Source organism: Dermacentor variabilis, chromosome 1 (assembly GCF_050947875.1).
Source record: "Dermacentor variabilis isolate Ectoservices chromosome 1, ASM5094787v1, whole genome shotgun sequence".
Classification (NCBI taxonomy): domain Eukaryota; kingdom Metazoa; phylum Arthropoda; class Arachnida; order Ixodida; family Ixodidae; genus Dermacentor; species Dermacentor variabilis.
The window spans coordinates 150,403,259-150,424,319 of record NC_134568.1 but is presented as its reverse complement, the minus strand read 5'-3'; the positions used below and the strand labels follow the sequence as shown (position 1 = coordinate 150,424,319).

General features: G+C 40.2%; 1 protein-coding gene across 6 annotated transcripts in view; it reads left to right on the top strand.

Annotated features, from left to right (window-relative positions):
* Positions 1-21,061, top strand: part of garz (Sec7 domain-containing protein garz) — a 100,982-nt gene that overhangs the window by 48,036 nt on the left and 31,885 nt on the right. For 5 of the 6 annotated variants that reach the window (XM_075697553.1, XM_075697547.1, XM_075697561.1 and 2 more), the window contains exons 21-23: positions 262-397; positions 3,583-3,698; positions 9,707-9,866. In XM_075697553.1, the coding sequence (XP_075553668.1) occupies positions 262-397; positions 3,583-3,698; positions 9,707-9,866 (412 nt within the window). The remainder of the gene's footprint in view (positions 1-261; positions 398-3,582; positions 3,699-9,706; positions 9,867-21,061) is intronic. The other variant, XM_075697576.1, reaches the window with a different exon arrangement.

The window sequence follows — 21,061 nt, the reverse complement described above, 5'->3', positions numbered from 1 at the left end:
TGATAATGAACAGCATCAGTATAAAGACCTAAAATTTAAATTGAGCACATAGGACTAGGTATGTGCTAATTGCTTTCATTGCCATTGCAGCTGAAAAACAGCAAACTTTTAGTAAAATAATTGCCATAGTTCGTGCTCTTTGTACGAGGTTTAGTGCTCTATGCAGTTGTTAAACATACATCAGTATGCTTATGGTTCTTTGTTGTCTTTTGTAAAGCTGTAAATGAATGGGGATACAGTGGCATTGTCCCTGTTTTGCAGCAGCCAGCGTGGACCAAACCCAGAGGATGTGCGTGCACGAGAGGCTGCCCTTGCATGTGTGGCCAACTGCCAGCCAGAACTCTTGGTGTCTGAATCCAAGTTTCTTCGAGAGGATGCTTTACAAGAACTGGTCAAGGTAGGCATTTATTTAATGATTTTAGAGAGGAGTAGGATGAGAAAGGTTCTTTGAAGTGATACCCTGAGCTGCTCATTAGTAATGTGAATTTTAATCAATCTCACAAAAACAGATTTGCTTGTGCTGCTTGTTGGTAATGGCAAGGAGTAAATTACGGTCATCATTTAAGTTGTTCGCTGTTTTGTCAATGCTTGGTCGCTACTTTCTTTTTTATGTGTTGTTTTCATAAGTAAAAGATAAGCAAACGCTTATTATTTTCATAGCTTGATGTTACATCCAGCTTGCATAAATTAGCTTTATGCTGGAGAAGTGGCAGGTCCTGTCCCGTTTCCCTTCTTATATTGCGTATCCCAAACACCCACTTAAGGGCTTCAGTATCGCTGCTGAGCATTAACCCTTTAAGGACGAGGCAGAAAAATACCCAAAGGAAACGTTTATTTTTCATTGAAATGTGCGAAATACACTGGCAATAAGGATATTCAGCAAAAAGAAAAAATATCTTGGGGAAATTTCTTAAGCAAAGTTGGGCAACACCAGGCAGGACACTGGAACCGAGCTTCCCTCTAAGCCTCCTATGGATTCCTGTGGAACTTGTAAAGGCGGTTCTCATCAGGTGTGAAACACAAAGGTGCAGAAGCCAAACTTAGTGAGCATTGAGAGCATCACACAAGATAAATCAGTTATTGCTGTGATCAAAGTTTGGAAGTTTACTTACGCATGGTTGATTCTATTGTAAAAGAATCACATGCAAGTAACATGCAATAATATCATATAACCACCAAAGAAAAGAGCTAACAGATACAGATAAAGATTGTAAGAGGGCTTTGATATTTTTAAGCAGGTTCTTGCAAAGCTCACAAAGACTTGGTGAAGCTGAGACTTGCTGATGGCTGTACTGACATGACAAATTAAAAGAGATAGAGAGAAAAAAAAATCAATGCAGAAAAAATTGGAGAGAGTCATTGCGTATTATTTTCTTGTCAAAATTACAAGAAACTGAATGCATACACATGTGCAAAAGTTGCCAAAAATTCACGATGAGTTAACTCATCATTGGCACCAGAGGACGCTCATTGTGATGGTGAGTCATCTTGTCATCAGCAGTTAAGGGGTTAATAATGACCTAGCCGGGAACTGCCTTGCATCCTACTATGTGATAAAATAACAGCAGTATACTACATGTCCAGAACAAAATGCAGCTGGTAATTGGGGCTGCCTAAAATTTCCAGATTTCAGATAGGAGATCGCTGGGAGATGCCTTTGTCCCGCAGTGTACATAAAAATTAACTGTTGCTGCTTGTGATGAAGATTTCCATGGGGGGAAGGGGATTTGTAGAAGCACAGCACATATGTACATGTTGCCACATACTCAGTGACCCAAGTTGGTCCGATGATGGTGGGTGGGTGGACGGACGGACGGATGGAGGGATGTAGATGGATGGATGGATGTAGATGGATGGGTGGATGGATGTGGATGGATGGATGGATATAGATGGATAGATGGATGGATATAGATGGATAGATGGATGGATATAGATGGATAGATGGATGGATATAGATAGATGAATATACATGGATAGATGGATGGATATAGATGGATAGATGGATGAATATAGATGGATAGATGGATGGATATAGATGGGTAGATGGATGAATATAGATGGATAGATAGATATAGATGGATAGATAGATATAGATGGATAGATAGATACAGATGGATGGATTGGACTGCACGGACGGATGGATGGACGGAAATTGGCCCCAATAATGTGCTTGACGTACATTAAGAATGCAAACGCATTAAAATTCTGCTGCTCTCATTCATGTTGCCAGCTGCTGGTAGGAAAAATGTTGTTAGTGTTTATGACTCGGAAATCTATCCACTTTCAGTCACCAGTTTGTGTTGATGCTCAGCATGACAATTGACATTGTGTAGGTTTAGTGTGACATTGCCCTTACAATACTTTGTGAAACAATATATGTTAGACATAACAGTAAGCAACCATAGCGCTGTCACAACAATCATGTTTTCTGCTGGTAAAATAAATCCATGTGATGCTATCAGCTACAGCAGTGGAACCTGGCTAGCAAGGTCTAACTTTTGAGACACTAAGGAAAAACATGTACTCAAGCTGTGCTGGCAAATCATTTTCTTAGGATTCTCAGAACACTTTTTCTTGTTAAGCAAGTAATAAGTGATAATAATTAAGTGTTAAGTGGAGGAAGATGCAGTTGATATGTACTGTGACGATGTGACATTGCTTGTGCTGTTCATTCTGTCAGCTTCCACTGGACTTGAAGGCTTAAACGAAAAGCAAAAGAGACAGAGAATGAAATCCTCTTACTGCATTGTGACTCTTGGTGTGCCAGTTGACATAGCAGATCGAAAGGAAGACGCGAGGTCTGTGCGATACATGAGAACGACTATGGTTGTGTTCATGTTGCTCACTTATGTGCATATATGTCCATCACCCTTTCTCTCATCGGTAGTGGTAACTGACTGCTGCATAACCTAAAAAAAGAAGGGTAAGGAAGAGTGTCCCTTCTTTTTCTTGTTCTCCCACATATATTAACCTCTTGCTACATCCTGCAGGGATTGCATAACTTGTGTCGTCGGTTGTAAAGTCATTTTGTCTTTCTGAGAAAGGTTGACAGATTATGAATTTTCTACTCTGGTGCAGTTGGTTGTGTGATGCGCTGTGCGCACTGTAATAAAAAAATTCGTATATAGCATATTCCTGCTGAGTTTGGTTACATTTATTCTTTGCAACAGTGCTGCTATTTCCGTAACATTTCAGTATTGTTTTTATTTATTTATTTATTTATTTATTTATTTATTTATTTATTTATTACAAATACCTACAGCGCCCAAGTTGGGCATTATCGTAGGGGGGTTAATTACAAACATAAAAGTCAACTTCGCAAACAACGGCATCATATCATCTGTGGTATTAGAAATACAATATTCGTAATTAGTAAAGAAAGACAACACATCCAATACTAACAACATCCGATTATAAAATTTGTTACACAATGCATAAAATGGCACACTGGAAATATTGTCTAAAACAGATTCACATAAAGGTCTCTATAGCAGATGAAAAAGTGGATTTGACTACCTCCCTTCAATTTAAGCACTTACAATGGTTCCACATTTTTGTTTCCTTTTTCTTTTTGTCACTTAGGCACTGATATATACCTGCCATGGTCCAGAGAGCCATTCGTCCATGTCCGGTGGCTATGATGAGCATTCAACAGTGTTTCTGTTGGAGCTACTAATCAAGGTTGTGCTGCAAAACAAGTGTGTACTCTCCAAAGTTATTGTATATTTGTGCACTGAGTTTAGGAAGGCCTTGCATATCTGAAAATTAGCACTTTTTGCAATAGTAACCTTGGGTATGTGCTGGTTGCACTAAGCATTTTAGTTATGATTATTATGAAATAAAAATCGATGATATGCAGGCTAGTTTCATGCACATGTGGTTCATTGTACTATAAGAAACTTGCTTGTTGCTTCAATGGTATGCTGCAAAATTGCCTGTGTGAAATTATTAGTTCTACATCTAATGTGTACTGCTGCCTTCAAGTAGATGTCAACTTCTGCCATTTTAAAGAATCCCAGGTAGTCAAAATTAACCCGGAGTCCTCCACTATGGCATGCCTCATAATCATATTGGGGTTTTAGCACGTAAAACCAGAGAAATTAATTTTAATTTTAATCTTATAGTCTGTACATAACATATACCACGAGACCTGAGAAAATCCATACTGTAGCTGGCAGTGCACTCTAACTGAATCGTCACTTGAGAAAGTTTTTGTACATTCCATTCAGCAATTGACTTTTCGGGCTAGGTTTGTGTACTCTAAATAAAAAGCAACTGGAAGCTGAACTACAGTAAAACTTTGCTAATATTGTTACGGAGGAAGACGTACCCGATAAATAAGTACTTCCGCTTTAGGAATATAGTTGCAATGAACTCCCCTCCCTGTCACCATCGAACCTAATGTATTGGCTAACCGCTTAAGTCACAGTCAATTAATGCATACCAAATGGTTAGTGCGTACTATTTAGTTCATTTTTTTTGAGTGCGCATAAATGTGCAATTGGCACAATGTCGTGTGCATAGACCATAGATAGCGAAATTGTGGCACGTGGACCTTTCCTGGACTTCAGTCGCCACTGATAGTGACCTTAAAACATGGTAGCCATGACGTGTTTCCGGCCCCCATAGCTTCTAGTGCTTGCATGTTGTCGTTATGGATGATGATATGGATGATGGCCCTTCCATTTTTAACGTGGCTAGTGCGTTGACTGCAATGAGGGCGTTCGCAGAGAAGTGGGGCCTGATGTAGAAACTGGTTCGTGGCCTTGCTGAGTTTGAGGATGCTGTCATCGCTGCTAGGCCACTATGGTGGAAAGTGAAAATCACCAGATGGTTTGCTGCCTGCTCGCAAATAAAACTTATGTGCCTGGGTGTTTGAGTGACAACACGTTTTCTTGGCCAGTAAGTCTATAGCCGCTCATCTGCTATTGTCGGTTAATTAGTACATCGCTTAGTGCACAGTTCCCCGCCAGCTACGTATTAATGAGGTTTTACTGTATATAAGTATACATTTTTTTGTGTATTATGTCATAGCGTTGCCTCTATGGGTGTTTCCCTCTCTCTCATGTCATCAGTGCACCACAATATTATGCATGTACAGTGCAATCCACTCTTAAAGGGAACACATGAAAATAGAGCACATGTGAACTTTACTTTCTCGCAAGTGTACAGTCTCTCGGCACTGCACCATATAACTTGCGGCTGGTGGCACCAGCACCTTTCTTCCCACCTGTGCAGTGCATTGGTATAGCTTAAGCTGCCACTTAAGCTAGAGTACCAGCAATGTGAGAGCCGCAAATTAGAGTCTTCCCTTTAATAGTGGACAGCACTTCGCATGCATTCTTTTTGTGTACAAGTGTGGCTTAGCATTACCATTAGATGGGAAGCTTGCAATTTTTCTGTTTTATATTGCCCTCTTTTGGTCATGCATCAGCTGTACAATGAGCACCTTCTCAGCTGCATGTATATGTAAAAGCATTACCACATGCTTTCAAGTTGCCAAATACAACTTTCCATACGCACAGTGATTTTGTTGATCCCTTCTTGCTGTTTGCTACTTTTCAACTCTCCATTATTTGCAAGTGTCTGGAGTTGTTAGCTGAAGCACAATTTCTGCATGGCATGGACACCTCACTGCTTCATAAAGAGCGCTGTATAACCAGTCCTTGCTTTCACATTCCTTTGTGTTAGGCAGCACATCAAGTATGTTCCCTGTTAGACCAGCCTGTGGACAGAAAGTGTAGTTGTAACAAGTTCATAACAAGTGTGCAGTGTGTGTATTATTTATTACAGTTAAACCTCGATACAACGAAGTCTTTACATCAGAATTTTGTTATATTGAAATTTCACTCTTTGTGCAATTAATTACAGTTGTTGACAAACTTTTCTTGCCATGAAAGGGGCTTTAAAAATTTCAGAATTATTGAGCAATTGGAAAAAACGAATTTCAGTGACAAAAAAAATTAATTTTGTTAAAATTTAGAGTTGGTGATCAAAGCTACTGCTCCATGCCATGGCGATGATATTTTCACATCTGTTGTACAACGTGAAGCCTGCAAAGCTTCCACGTCCACTCCACTGCCGAAGCTGATAGTGTCGCCGACAGTGGGACAGCGCTATCAGTGGACTGCCTTCCACAAGTCGACCATTGCAGCATCAAAGCCCATTGGATGCCGCAAAGAAAGCTTAATTTTAAAATCAGATGAAATCAAGGTGACTGGTGACAACCTGTTGTTCATAGCTGCCGTGTTGTAAATTTGCAACATTACATGTGCGTGTCATGTCTGAGAAATCTAGCAAGCCGCTACAGTGTCAGAAATTTCGGTAGCCGTTTTGCATTGTTTCTAGTATTGGTTCTATGAGCAAAGAGTCGCAGCTTTGCTCAAAAGGCGAAGCATTGATATTGATAGAAAAGTATTAGAGAACTACTACACGAAGATTGTTAGTATTGTCGGCCATATTAATTGTTGTAAACATTCATTTATTAATTAAATTAACAAGAATGGTGTCATGCACGCACAGGCAAACATGAACAGATCTCCCTCAATGACTGTGAACATTTGCTGCCACAACGCTGGTGTGATGAAGAGAGCAGGCAGAGGAGAGCAAATGCTTTGTCTGGCTCTCACTTCAGTGCGTCTCAGAAACTCAAGATTAGGTGAACTCCAGCTCTAGGTGCCTGGCAAGAAGTGCACATGAAGCAACCAGCCATCTTGACATGCAAGTTGTTTGCAGTCTCCGCAGATTACCTTCAAAAAAGGGCACGGGGTCTGCATGTGTGTTCAGTAGTGCTTACAGCCATGTGCAGCCTAGAAGAAGAGACTCGTGTTCACTTGTTCATGAACACATGGTGTTCCATGGGCAAGATGTTAAAAACAGGAAATACATTGTTGTATTGAGGGAAAAACAGGGGGAAGGCAGGTGATGGAAATTCAAGACGACGAGCAAAACGAAAATAAGGTGAAAGCGGGAGCCAACATTTCGACAAATGGACAAGTCTTTTTCAAAGCGCCTTGAAAAAGACAAGTCCACTTGTCGAAATGTTGGCTCCCGCTTTCACCTTGTTCTCATTTTGCGCATTGTTGTATTGAGACTTTCATTATATTGAAGTTCGTTACATTGAGGTTTAACTGTATATTTATCATGAGCAGGGTTCTATTTTAACCCTACAATTCCTGTTGTATCATACATGTATTTGATATGCTTTTTGATGCATCATCGTTCTGATTTTAAGCATGGGAAAATTAATGCATAGCCTGTAGTAGCGTTTATGACACAGTGGAGCGAGGTTTCAGATGTACAGTCAAATCCACTTATGACGATACCAGTTTTAACAGTTTATTGGAAACACTGAGCAGCCGCAGCGCCGTGAACGTTTGTGTGTGCTCTGTGGTAAAATAAAGCGTTTACTACAGTGTTCCCATGCTTCATTATCGGTTATATAACAATCAAATCTGGCTACTGGGCGTCCGTGCCAAAAGGAAAAAGGAAGCTAAATCCTGGAATAAAAAGAAAAAATGTGGTAATTGCCTGCTCGCACGCATTTTCCTTTGACACCTTTGAAACACAAGTCAGAGGTTGCAAGGGAGATGTGAGAGACATGTACGAGGCTGGCGATGTGGTGCAGGCTTGCCGGGTGGCATGCACGGCACACAATGTGGGCGTGGTGAAGGTGCCCAGCATGCAGGCGGGTGTAGCAGCTCGGGCTTTTCTCCTACAGAATTTTTCATTCATATTGCTCAGTCATCCAGTAGCCAGATTCAATTGTTATAACCAATAATGCGGCAGGGGTACATTATACAGTCGAACGCCTTTATAATGAAGTGCTTAGGGCCTCTGAAATCATTTGTTATACTGGCCACTTTATTGTAAAGATTGTGCACTGCATCACTCACAATAGAACCGGGACAGAATTATTCCTTCGTTATGCAAATAATTTTGTTGTAGTGTAGTGGCTTTCATTGTACGGGCATTCGACTGTAGTAGGCATTTATTTTACCATCGAATGCACAGAAGTCCATGGTGTTCCAACTGCTCATTGTTACATCCGAGTATTGTTAAAACCGGTAATCTTCTAAGTCTTTATGAGACTGTACTTCTTTCTGTCTGGTTAAAATGTTTGATGTCAGTACCCTCTGGTCTTCCTTTTTTCTTTTTTAAATGCAACCCGGTTATAACAATTATCGGTTATAGCAATGAAATTTTCTTGGCACTTGAGTATTGCTATAAGTGGGTTCGACTGTAGATAGCTCAGCAAACCAATCACTAATTAATTAAGTACTACTATATGAATTTTTAACTCAGACATCATTTTATTGTTTCTTTTTTACAAATGTACTTTCCATAGCCAGAAATAAAGGAGATAAGTTGCTTTAATTTTCCTTGATGTGGAAGGTTGTTTGGAGTGAAGTCATCCACACCATAGTTGTAGGCTAGAAACAGTGCTAACAAGTGTTTTGATAAATATGTTTAGTTTCCTGTATTCAACTTACAACTGTTTGAATATCAAATTGTACAGCACGAAGTCACTGATAATAATAGGTCAGTGCAAATTGAATCAAATATATATTAAAAATGTTTTCACACAATAATTTAGTTTGTCAGAAATGAAGCTTTTAATAAAGCCAAAGTTATAGCAAATAAACAACAACTCAATAACAAATCAAATTTTTTGTAGCCATCTCGTTCACATATTTGAGCTCAGTGTAAAAAAAAAGGACAAGAAAAACATGACAATATGACTGAAAGGTAATGACAGGTGGGCCTGTTGCACATTGGCCACATTGACCTGTTGCGCATGTTCTGAATGAGCGGAAGCTTGAAAACCCCAATTTCTTTTAGCTCTAGAATGAGGCACTCACTAGGTATATTAGCAGGTGCTGTGGCCTCATTGCCTTCTGCAAATTGAGCTAACAGTGAGGAGTTTTAGTCACTACACTCACACCATCAGTGACAGCAGTTCTGCTTTTTGTTTAAGATTTTCATGTCAGTACCTTTCCATTTATGATTTTGCCTGTGGCAGAAGCTCGAGATCAAAGACACCGTAGAGATTTCGCATCAGTGCTAATGTGGACAGAACCACATGCAAGAACTGAATAATAAGGTTACTACTCTGTGCCTCTCTAAAATGCCTTTGGAAGCTCTAAACTAGTTTATCCTTCTTGTGTCATTGTACAGTTTTGAGATCAACATACGAGGCTCTGCTATATTAACATAACTGATAGTTCAGGACTACCCCAAATTTGGGAAAGGACTATCTTATGTCTGTTGTATATGACTGCAGATCATGGTCAATCATTTGTAAACTTTTGTATCTCAGCTTTCATTTTTCTGATTAGTGCATCATGACATTTGGTTTACATGCTAGGGTGTTTCTGTAACGCTGGTCTACGATTTATTGTGGTTGGCATTCTTTTTTTTTTCTTTCCTTGTTTGTTAGCATGCCACATCAAGATTTGCAGAATTTTTATCATTCACTCTTTCTTAATTTCAGGAGCTGGGATTTGCTTTCATTACTTCCACCAAGGCAAATTTCTCTGATGCATTTGTCTTTACCACACCTAAGGGTTGTGTTTAGCCTTGTCGCCAGCGCCAAGGTTGTGCGTGGTTGTTATAGAAAGCCACTGAATGTGCTTACTAGATTGGAAAAGAAGGTGGGAGGTATGCAGGCATTGTGTACAGCATGCTTCAATGTGCCTATCTATAGGGATCGTGTGGGGCCCATCTGGACTGCTGTGCGGGACCATCTGTACACCTTGGTCATGGGTGCAAGTGCCAGCGACTATCGGTTCCTGCTTGAGCGTGCAGTCGTCGGCATCTTGCGCTTGGCCATCAGGCTCATTCGTCGTGAGGAGATGACCTCTCAGGCAAGCAGGGTTCCTGCGTTCACTGTAATGCATAGCCATTACTATGGTGCTTCAAGACAAACTGCATGCTTGCAAACAACGGCTGTGTGGAAACATAGGGTGTAGCTTAGTCATGTGCGTAATAAGTGCCGATGCATGCACTTACTGCTGTTTGTACACTATGCACCATCTTAAATGATTATCTTTAGCATAAAACTTGAAAGTTTCTCAGAAAGTGTTCATCTTGTGCATCACAATTAATGTCATATTTGTGGAATTAATTAGAATTGCAACCACAAGCTGATTGAAAAGTGTTTAGCGATGGGTATGACCATCTCTTTTGTTTGTGCCAAAACTGACTGCAGTGGCAACTGTATTTTTACAATACCATGTTTAGCTTGTCTATTAGTTTCTGACTGTGATACCTCTCTTAAAGTGGTTGTGAACCACCCCTTGAGCTTGGTGAAAAAACAGTTCGCGGATAGCATAAGCTGCTGTGAACATCTCAGCCAAATTTTGAAATCATGCACATAGGAATTAAGCTTTGGCTGCACTGCTTATTGGTGCTGTAGCCATCAGGTCTTGCTAGCTCCGATTAGTATTGAACGCTGAAGTAGCTTCGAACCACGTGAAGCTTAAGTTCAAACTACATACGCTTGCCAGCACATGCTCCCACCTGTCCACTCCTGGCCAGACGACTTGGCAGACATTGCTTCGTTTTGAGCTATTGATGGCACTTCAGAATGTGCAATTTCAATGTGGCTACTACTATCCGTCGGTCAAGCTGGTACAGGAGAAAACTGGTCCGCACTAAGTAGCACGGCCAGACTGGAGCACATGAGCAAGAGCGCACGCTTCAGCCCTATTGTGCACATGTAGCTGTGTCATTGAATACCTAGAAACAGCATCACCACCACCACCACCACCGCCGCCGCCGCCGCCCCCCCTCCCCCAGCATATTGACACAGGAGGTGGGTTCATAGCATACTTCTTTAGTCATTGCGATAATTTTATTACATGTACACTTACACACTTTGACTGTTTTTAAGGCGACTATCTATCTCAACTTTACAGCAGATGGGTTATCGTAAGCCAAATCTGCGTGACAGATGAAAGGACCGCGCATCATGTGACTTGATCACCGCTCTGTGTGCGTAGTTGGTGCTGACAGTAAACAGTAGGCGCCATCCATGCAATTTCATTGTCAGGCATGGCATGATTTGCCACCCATCAAAGTCTGAAATTTGGAGAGTCACAGCTAACTCACGCGACGCTCGATCCTCACTCCGTCTGCTCGCTCACGTTCACTCATTCATTTGTCGTCCATGCAAATGCATGCAAATGGGTCATGACATTCTTGTGCCTGCCCTGTAAATCCAAAGCTAGTCTTGCAATGGGTTGTTCGGAGCTACAAAAAAAGATTGATGTGCATCTACGAACGGTGTCAGGAACTAGAGGCTGCCATACGGTGTGCCACAAAGGTGGCGGTCGTGAACAGCTTTGTTGCCATCTTGTTCACTTTCTTTCATTTGTGAGATGGTTTGACAGCTTTCTGAGTATCGCGTGGCTGCTGCGAATAGATCCGCATCAATTTGGCATCAAACTGTAACTTTATTAGCTGACGCCCGATGGAGCAGCGCCGATTAGGCCTAATGTTCTAGGCAGTGTGGCCGTGACCAAAATTTTTCGCTGGCTGATGTGATCACGAGCTGCAAGCACCATTCTGGAATGTTTGTACAGATGGCTCATCAGTGATCGGTCCTGAGCTCACGTGTGGGTTAGATTCATGGCTGTTGAAGTGGCATTAAGTTCGTCGCCGCATATCCACCATGATCTGCATGCCATTCAGCGGCTAACCGGCCCAATCTTTGCACGTGCTTTCGCATTTTATGAAATACACGTCTTTTGTTACTGTTCTCACTGTCTGCATCGTGTTATCATTTGGATCGGTCGAGCTGACCCCGACAAACTTTATACCGACAAAGGCGGTCCCGGTCGATGTGTCACTGTTGTGCGAATGGCGGTGTTTGGGCGCTGTATGTGTGATCCCTGCATCGAGCAGACATCGGGGAGTGCTCGCAGTGACAAAGTCTGCTACCATGTCATCCAGGGCAGTGGCCTGCCTGTGGCGCACTCGTCGCTTGCTTTTAGACGAAAACGAAGTGAAACGCTCACTTGGGCGGCATTGAGCATGAGGGACTTTGCGGCGCATGCGACATGTGGCACTGCGTGGGTCGAATATATAGCAAAATCCAATAGTAGATATTCGATTCGCAAATCCAGTTATTCAAACATTCACCATTTGATTTGATGGTATTAAAATATTTTTACACCCCTGGAAGTAACACCATCCCATCTCCAATAATTAAACCAAGCGGACGTACGGGCAAATATATGTACTATATGTACTAATATATGTAGAGTCAAAATTTCTTATTGCAGTGGCTGAATAATGTAGTCCAGAGCACATTGCTCATAATGCTTACTCAGGCAATGTTCATTTCTCACAATTATGTCAGCTTTCCAGCCAAGGCTGCACATATAGTATGACTTGTAGATAGTTGTTCTCTTCCATTCAGGTAAAGTTTCCCTGATTAAGGCACCTGAGCTTCAAAGAAGAGCTCACATCTATAAAGGCATAGCTTATGCCATGTGTTTTTTGCACATCTGCACGACGGCCATCTACAGTGTTACGTGAAAAAGCTGTATGACATCCTGGGAAACTGCAACAGTATAACCGAGTGAACCATTTGTGTCCGATAGATGCCCATAGAACATCATGTTTTAGACATTGCACACATCCTATAGATATCTATATTTCTCCAAACAACATTACAAATACGTACTATGGATAATCTAAGTCCCATTCAGATCATGTTGCTGTAAGGTTGAAAGGATGTCACAGCTGAACATGAGTTACATCTAATAGATGTTCCTTTTAGGGATACAGGAGGATCATAGAACATCTAATGAATATTTCCTGTTCACGATATAATGAGCTGTATATCTGCAAGTGCCACAGCAGATGTACTATTGAATACAAATGAAATGCGAACAGCAGAGCTTGTGGTCGAAGCATAATTGAAAGTACAGTGTGCAGTGTCGGCCAGCCATCATTGTACACATGCACGTGCATGTTGTTTCAACGCAGGATGTGTGGCTGCTTGTCCTAGTGCTATTACGTCACCTGTATTTTTTTTGAAGCTTGTATTCTCACCCCGCCATTGCAGTGCCATTCCTATCTGCAATTACTGTTAAGGTGGCTTGCACTGTTGTTGCTCCTCCAGTGCAATACATTTTTGGTGCTATTCAAATTAAGATTAGACGCTGGCAGCTTTGATGGTGGTAACAAAAGCAAAGTGACCGATGTTACGAAACTTGGTGCATGCCAGCTATATCATTCCACAGATGCAGCAATGGTGCTAGCTACAATAACATTGTACTGACAGGTGGGAATGGCACTGCCACACAGAGATGAGAAAACAACTTTTGGATAAAATATGGGGGACGTTTATTATAGTAGGGTGAGCAGCGCTGCACTCTACGCAAGAACCACATGCCCATGCACGTGCACAATGGCTGGCCGGACAACATGCACTGTACCTTAAGTTATGCTTCGGCCACACGATCCGCTGTTCACATTTCATTTGTCCTCGATGGTAAATCTGCTGAGGCACACTAATGCCACGGTTACCACCATTGTTGGCAAGCAGCTGGTGACCTTGTTTGAAATGTTGTGTTAATGTATAAATGTCAAAATATAAATTGCAACACTCATGAGGTATCTTTCTTATTTAGATTGCTCATGGATAAAAAAATCCAATGTCCAGTGTTATGGCACCAAAATTGGAGGTCGAACCCTCAACCTTTGGTGTTAGATAGGATGAAGTGAATTAAGGTGCAGTTCATTAAGATAAAGTTAATTAAGTCACTCTAACCCACGACCTTTGGTGGGAGTTGAACCCACTTTCAGATATGGATGAACTAGCCATATCTCCAAGTAGTATTTCAGTTGACATCGTGAAGGTTGAGAGTGGAACCCTCGACCGTTGGTAGGAGTCGAACACACAGCCTTTGGTATTAAATAAGGTGAAGTGAATTAGTAAGGCACTTAAACTCATGACCCAGCATGGAGGTACGCATGAACTGGCCATATGTTCAAGTTGTATTCCAATTGATATGGTGAAGGATGCGAGTCGAACCCACTACCTTTGGCGTTAATTAAGGCGAAGTTAAGATATCATTAATTAAGTCATTTGAACCCACATGTGGTGTTAATTATGACAAAGTTGATTAAGACACAGTTAATTAATGTAGAGTTAATTATGGCACTCGAACCCTCGACCTTTGGTGGGAGAACACAAGTAATAGAAAATGAATTTGAATGACAAGTAATTTAATTAATGCCCAGGCTTTTGCCTTCATCCTCTTTAGCATGTGCTAAAGTGACTGTCAACTTCTATATATAGTCGTAGCGCTCGTCAAAATGTGAAAACTGGACTCACAAAATCGTAGATCTGTATATTGATCATTATAAATTATTACAAATCCTGGGATGGCTACATGAAAAAGTGAGTTCCGTAAGCACTAGGTAAAGCACACAAGTCAGGCTGACAATGTCATATTAACGTTACTTTTTATTTATGCAGTCGATAAAGCTTTATTGAAAAAATGATTGGCACTCGGTAAGGCACACATATGAAAATATTCATTGCAAGTTCTAGCTGTATACAAACAGGTTCAATGCGAATTAAAAAAAAAAAACTTCAATGAGAGATTCTTGAAAATTCAACTTCACTAAAACAAAAGTAATGGGAAAAGGGTGTTAACACTCAGAAAATGGCTAGCAGTCACAATGTCACAGTTATATTTAAAAAGATTAAAACTGATTAGTAGGAGGTAATAATATCACACGCTACTGAATGATCAAAAGGGTATGGCCTGCATGCCAGCAACTGCTTCTGGGGCCACGAGATTCAAGATAGAAAGCCAGTACTTTCTAGCTATCTTTAAAAATATGTACTCAAAGAAAATCTGCAGAAGCAGAATCCCGAGATGGAATGTTCATCTTTATAGGCAACTTGCTCAGGCAGCTTCTCACCCCACGAAAGTGCCAAAAACATAATGCTGCCAGAGACTTGGAGATAAGCATTGCAAATGAGAAATATCTCTGACACTTGAAGAGGAGTACTAGAAACCAAGCATATAACCTGTGGATAACCACTAGCCTGTTGAACTGTCTGTGAAAGGAAGATAACCTTTATAAAAAAACAAAGAGTCAGCCATTCAACATTAATTTACGTAATCGCTATAGGAAATATTCTAACATTTTAGGGAGGCTTCTCAAGGACACTAAAAAGACTTATTACGAGGACAGGATTAAAAGCACTGGCAATAATCAGAAACAGCAATGGAATGTAATCAATTCTTTTCTTGCCAGGACTACGTTTAATACCCTTATGCCCAAGATTCAGTCAGGAGATGATACTTTCGATAACCCCTGTGACATTGCAAATACATTCAATAATTCATTTTCTATACAGAAAGTTTACTCTTTTAAACCTGTCAATTCCTTATGCCCTCGTTTGCCTCACACCTTCGTTCCTTATTCTGTCTCACCCAAAGAAATATACATTGTCATCCATAACATGAAAGACACGAGTGCAAGGCAGGACGACTTTCACTCCATTCACATTAAATTAATAGCCCATTTAATCTGTGACACGTTTTTACACATCATCAACCTAATATTTGAAACTCGCATTTTACTGGTCGCATTAAAAAAAGCCAAGCTAATTCCTGTTTTTAAGAAAGGTGACAAATTAATCACCTCAAACTATCGTCCCATTGCCATACTTTCCTTCTTCAGCAAAGTTATTGAAAAAATGATGGTTACTCATTTGACTAATTATTTGAAAAAATGTCACATTCTTTCTCCAACTCAATTTGGTTTTTGGCCAGGCTTTTCTACTGAGCTAGCATTAATATCTTTAACAGACATCAAAACTGCAACAGATGTCGGTAGTTTTGTTGCTGCATTATTCATTGACCTTTCGAAGGCAATCGATTTCATTGTTTATTGAATATTGTTTCAGAAGCTAGAATCGATTGGAATAACCGGCCCAGCTTTAACTTTATTTTGCAGTTGCTTACAAGATCGACAACAATCGGTATACATATCTGGTACTTACTCATTACCTAAAGTAACTAATATTGGTGGGCTGCAAGGCTCTGTTCTTGGTCCTCTCTTATTCTTAATCTCTATCAATGAGCTTCCATTATGCCTAAGCTCATCTAATTGTATACTCTATGCAGATGACACTACAATATTAACTGCAGGTAAACGTATAGACTTACTCTTATCCAAAATTAACAAAGACGCTGCCAGTGTATTGAACTGGTGCCGGAGTAATGGACTAATCATTAACACTAAGAAGTCTAATTTTATTATCTTGTGTTCGCACAATAGGTACATTTCTGGCACTCCATCTATTCTCATTGGTAATGACGTAATATTTGCTTCTGACAATACTATCTTCCTGGGGGTAAAATTAGATACGCATCTTAAATTTACAACGCATATAAACTCACTAATGAAGAAATTGGTATGCGGCAGTAGAATACTACTAATGGCTAGGTCAGATTTTGATATTAGAACTCTACTATCACTTTATTGCACATTTATTCACAGTCGTATTAATTACTGTATCTCTACATGGGATAACACTTACCCTCGCATTTGTCCCCATTGCAGCACATTCAAAGTCAGGCTATACGTATCTATTTATTTTTTCATACTGTCAACCCTCTGCTGAGGGTTCTTACAGGGAGGGTTTAAATACAGGCAGACCATATATACAGGTGCATCAAGCGGCAGCGGAATCACAAAAATACATGTTTAACAATTTTTCAAATTCACAAACATCACTGGCATCTGCCACAAAGCTTGGTATCGCGTTCCAGAGTTCAATCACGGCAGGGAAAAAAGAAAAGCGGAACACATCACTGTGAGCAAAGTATGGGCGTAAAACATATTGATGATTAACATGACTGCTTCGTTTCCTGGAAGCTGCACATACTCATCTTTGTTGATTTTTAAATGTCCATGTAGTATTCTAAAAAACACTTTCAGACGATTTTTTTGCCTTCATACTTCTAGTGTTTCCAGTTCACAAGACAGTTCATCAGTGTAACGGAATCTAAACGGCGGTACTTTGAGCATATGAAGCGCGCGGCACGACATTGAACTTTTTCTAACTTTGTAGTCATTTCTTTCTGATGAGGGCTCCAGATGACTGAGGCATATTCAAGTAAAGGTCTAACAAAAGTTTTATAAGCTATCAGCTTTACATCTCGCGAAGCTTGACCTAGTTTTTGCCTTAAGAAACCTAATCTCTGATTCGCCTTCGAGCACACATTTTCTATGTGCGTATGCCATGTCAGATTATGCGTAACTGTAACACCTGAATATTTAAACTGGTTAGCACGAACTAACAAATTACCATCGATGTAATAGTTAAAAGGCAGAACGTTTACTTTCTTAGTCATGTGTGTGTATGTTGATTTAATGTAGTTTATATGCATACCCCATAATTAACACCATCGGCTGAAATTTTCTAAACAACGACTAATTCTGAGTTGATTCTGAACATTGGTTACGGTAGAATAAATTAGGCAATCATCTGCAAAAATCTTCATTTTTACCGGTTCTTCAACAACAGAAGAGATATCGTTTATATATATAAGAAATAACAGTGGGCCCAAGACTGACCCCTGAGGAACACCTGAAAGCACTTGGAGTGGACTCGACAGGCTGCCATCTAAACTTACAGTCTGTTTACGATCACTTAAATATTCTTTTATCCATAGCACTAATCTTTCATCAATACCTATTTCTTTCAGTTTAAAGATCAGCTTATTATGCGGAACCTTATCGAAGGCTTTCGCAAAATTTATACAAATGACGTCAATCTGGTGCTTCTTATCTAAGGCGGCAGCGAGATCATGAACTACTTCAATTAATTGTGTAATGGTAGATAGTCCAGTACGGAAGCCATGCTGGTATGTGTAAAGTAAACTATTCACTTCTAGAAATTGTAAAATATGTTTTGCAATGATGTGTTCCAGAAGTTTACAACTGATACTACATGTGAGTGAAATAGGACGGTAATTATTCACAAGTGTGCGATCACCACCTGTATGCACTGTTATAACTACGGCCCTGTGCCAGTCTGTGGGTAGAGAATGCATATGTAATGATTTCTCGAAAATTATCGTTAAGAAGTATGACATCCATTCAGCATAGCGTTTCAGAAATTCAGGACAAATTCTGTCAGGTCCACTAGATTTTTTTCCATCTAAACTCAGCAGCAATTGGAACACCCCTTCTTGTTTGATTTCCAGATTTTCCATTGGGTAACGTGTAATATATGGTAAATGCTCGTCTGTAGTCATGTTTGTATTAGTAAACACAGATTGAAAGAAGTAATTAAAATGTTTGGCAATGTCCGCAGACTTTGTTAACTTTATGTTGTCCTTTACGATTTCTTCAATTTTATCTTTCCTACTGCTGAGATATCTCCAGAATTTTTGTGGAGAACTTTTTAGAAACCCTGTCAGTGTTTGTTCAAAGAATTGCTTTTTGGATAGTGTCAGAGTATGCCTCAACTCTGCGCAAAGCCTCGGTATTTCGTCCGAACCCTTTTTCTTTTTACGCAGTCACTTTAGTTTTCTTTTCATGTGAATGATGCCACGGTTACTCCAAGGTCGGCATTGTTTAGACTTTTTTTTTTCGAGTTGGCACAAATCGGTCCACACAATGGTTTACTATATCCTTAAATTCATTCCTAAGCTCATATACAGTTTTTTCCTTTGCATGGTGCTCAAATTGGCCAAACGAGAATTCCAAAAAATCTAATATTGAATTGTCATCAGCACGTTTGTAGTCCTTTACCGTAATTACAGGGGAGCATTTCATACGGGACATACTGCTAGTAGCCACATTCACTACAATCATTCTGTGATCAGAAATACCGTCTTCAATTGTCAACAAATGATGCTCTATATTATTGGATAGGAACACTAGGTCCAACAATGACCGCGACCTAGAAGTTATTCTTGTGTCCTCTTGAGCGATTTGATTTAGATTAAAAGAAAACATTATATCTAGTAGTTTATCAGCGCTTCATGCTTCAGCGCTGCTGCAGAGTAGGTCTTGCCAGTTAATGTGCGGTAAATTGAAGTCTCCGGCCATAATTAACCGCATGTTCCTATGTACATTGTTGCACAAGAATGTGTTCAATCGGTTTAGGAAGTCAAGCGAAGTTGAAGGTGGCCGATATATTGCACCGACTAGATAAACGACACTTTGAAAGGAAATTCTGCACCAAACTGTTTCAGGGATGTCACTATCAATTAGAGCCGCATGGACAGAATTCTTTATTATGATACACACCCCTCCTCCACATGAATCATGGTCTTTCCTCAACATTTTGTATCCAGGTGGAATAATTATCCAGGGGGAATAATGACATTTAACAATCCCACAGCTAATGTTTTGTTGCTGCTTTGTGATCACAACATACTACCACTGGATAACTTAAATAACTACTTCCTCAGCATTTTATTTTACAAATTCGTCAATGGAAAACTCCCAATAGCTTTTATTAACCCAGATCAGTTCCCCCATGGTGCTTTTACGAGATTTGCTTCACAGAATAACTTCTTGTTGCCTAAACCAAGAATTAATTATGGAAAATTCGCCGCAAATTTTGCCTCAACTTCACTATGGGATGCCTTACCCACTAAAGAATATTCAGAATATTATGGCAGAATGGCAGAATATTAAAGAATATTCTGCCATTAGTTCACATAAATTCGAGTTGCGCGCGTTCATGCAATATGTGTAAATTTACTTTTTATATATTCTGTGTATCTTTGTTTTTCTTTTCTTTCCCCTTTCTTTTCTTTCATACCTATGTTTTATTGTTTATTACGTATTTATGCTCTTACTTTAATCATGCATGCACGAATTTCCTGTTTGCTGTAATAAAATATCTTATTTTCCTGTTGTAAGTATTAACAGGAGGTCTCGCCCTTACATTCTTTGACTATGAGACCTCCTTCTGTATATATTTCATGCCTAAATCTACTTATATTACATATGCAGTAAATTTCAATTTCAAAATTTTAATTACAAACATGTCTGAAAATGGACTATCAAAATGTTGCCCTCAGGACATTTCTATAAGTGCTCCGCAAGGTGAACAAACATACCACAAATAGCAGTCAGATGTATAGCTTTAAATTTCAGTGTGCAACTGTGTAGTTCTGCCTAGTATATACATACTTGGGCCATGGTCAACCGAACAAAAGTCGAAAAGACACGCCATTGAAGCACACTTCATGCTGCTCACGCATGGTAAATTACTTGCACTTGCGTCGAGGTGCGTGCTGGTTCGATATCTGTGGTGATGTGAAGTCAAATATATTGCAAGTTCAAGCTTCTTTTTTTTATAATCTGTTCAAATATATCGGCAAGTTAAATATTATATATTTTTAACAGTGTACTAATAGCTATACGCGCCGTGCACGCCGACGGATGCACCACTGGTGGCGGCCTTGCGCAGAACACGCGAGAGAGGAGCCTGGCACGCACCGTAGTTTGTTGTGTCGTTGATCGTGCTTCTCTGTCTTATTCATGTTTTCAGAGCAAGATAGGCAACACCATTCGCACGTGTGGGGTGGCCAAAGCTTCAGGGAATGTCGAAGAAGAATTGTTGCAGGGTGGGGGGCTCAAATACCAGTGAAAACGTGCCGGCGATACGGTTCTAATCATTCCCGGCAAAGCCTCATCCGCTGGAGCAACAGTAGCAAAAATGGATCGTCGCTTCGAAGGGAAATTTCTTGTTCTCATCCTTTCCTTTGTCTCGTCGGTGTTTTTTTCTACTCAATCATAGTTAGACGCCTGAGCAGCGAAGTTCGTCTGAGGTGCAGCATGAGGTTTAAAGGCATTTCGCTAAAGTTCGGAATGCTGTTTGCCGCTTATACTGTTTTCCGCTTCTTTACAGCATTGCGCTAGCTAGACAGCACGACTGCACGAGAGCATTGCTTTGTATGTTAAAGCTACTGAAGTTTGCAAGAACTGAAATTGTTGGTTTCATGTGGCGCGGTAAATCCTCGCACCAGCTGTCGCGCACTTCATGTTTTTACATCTA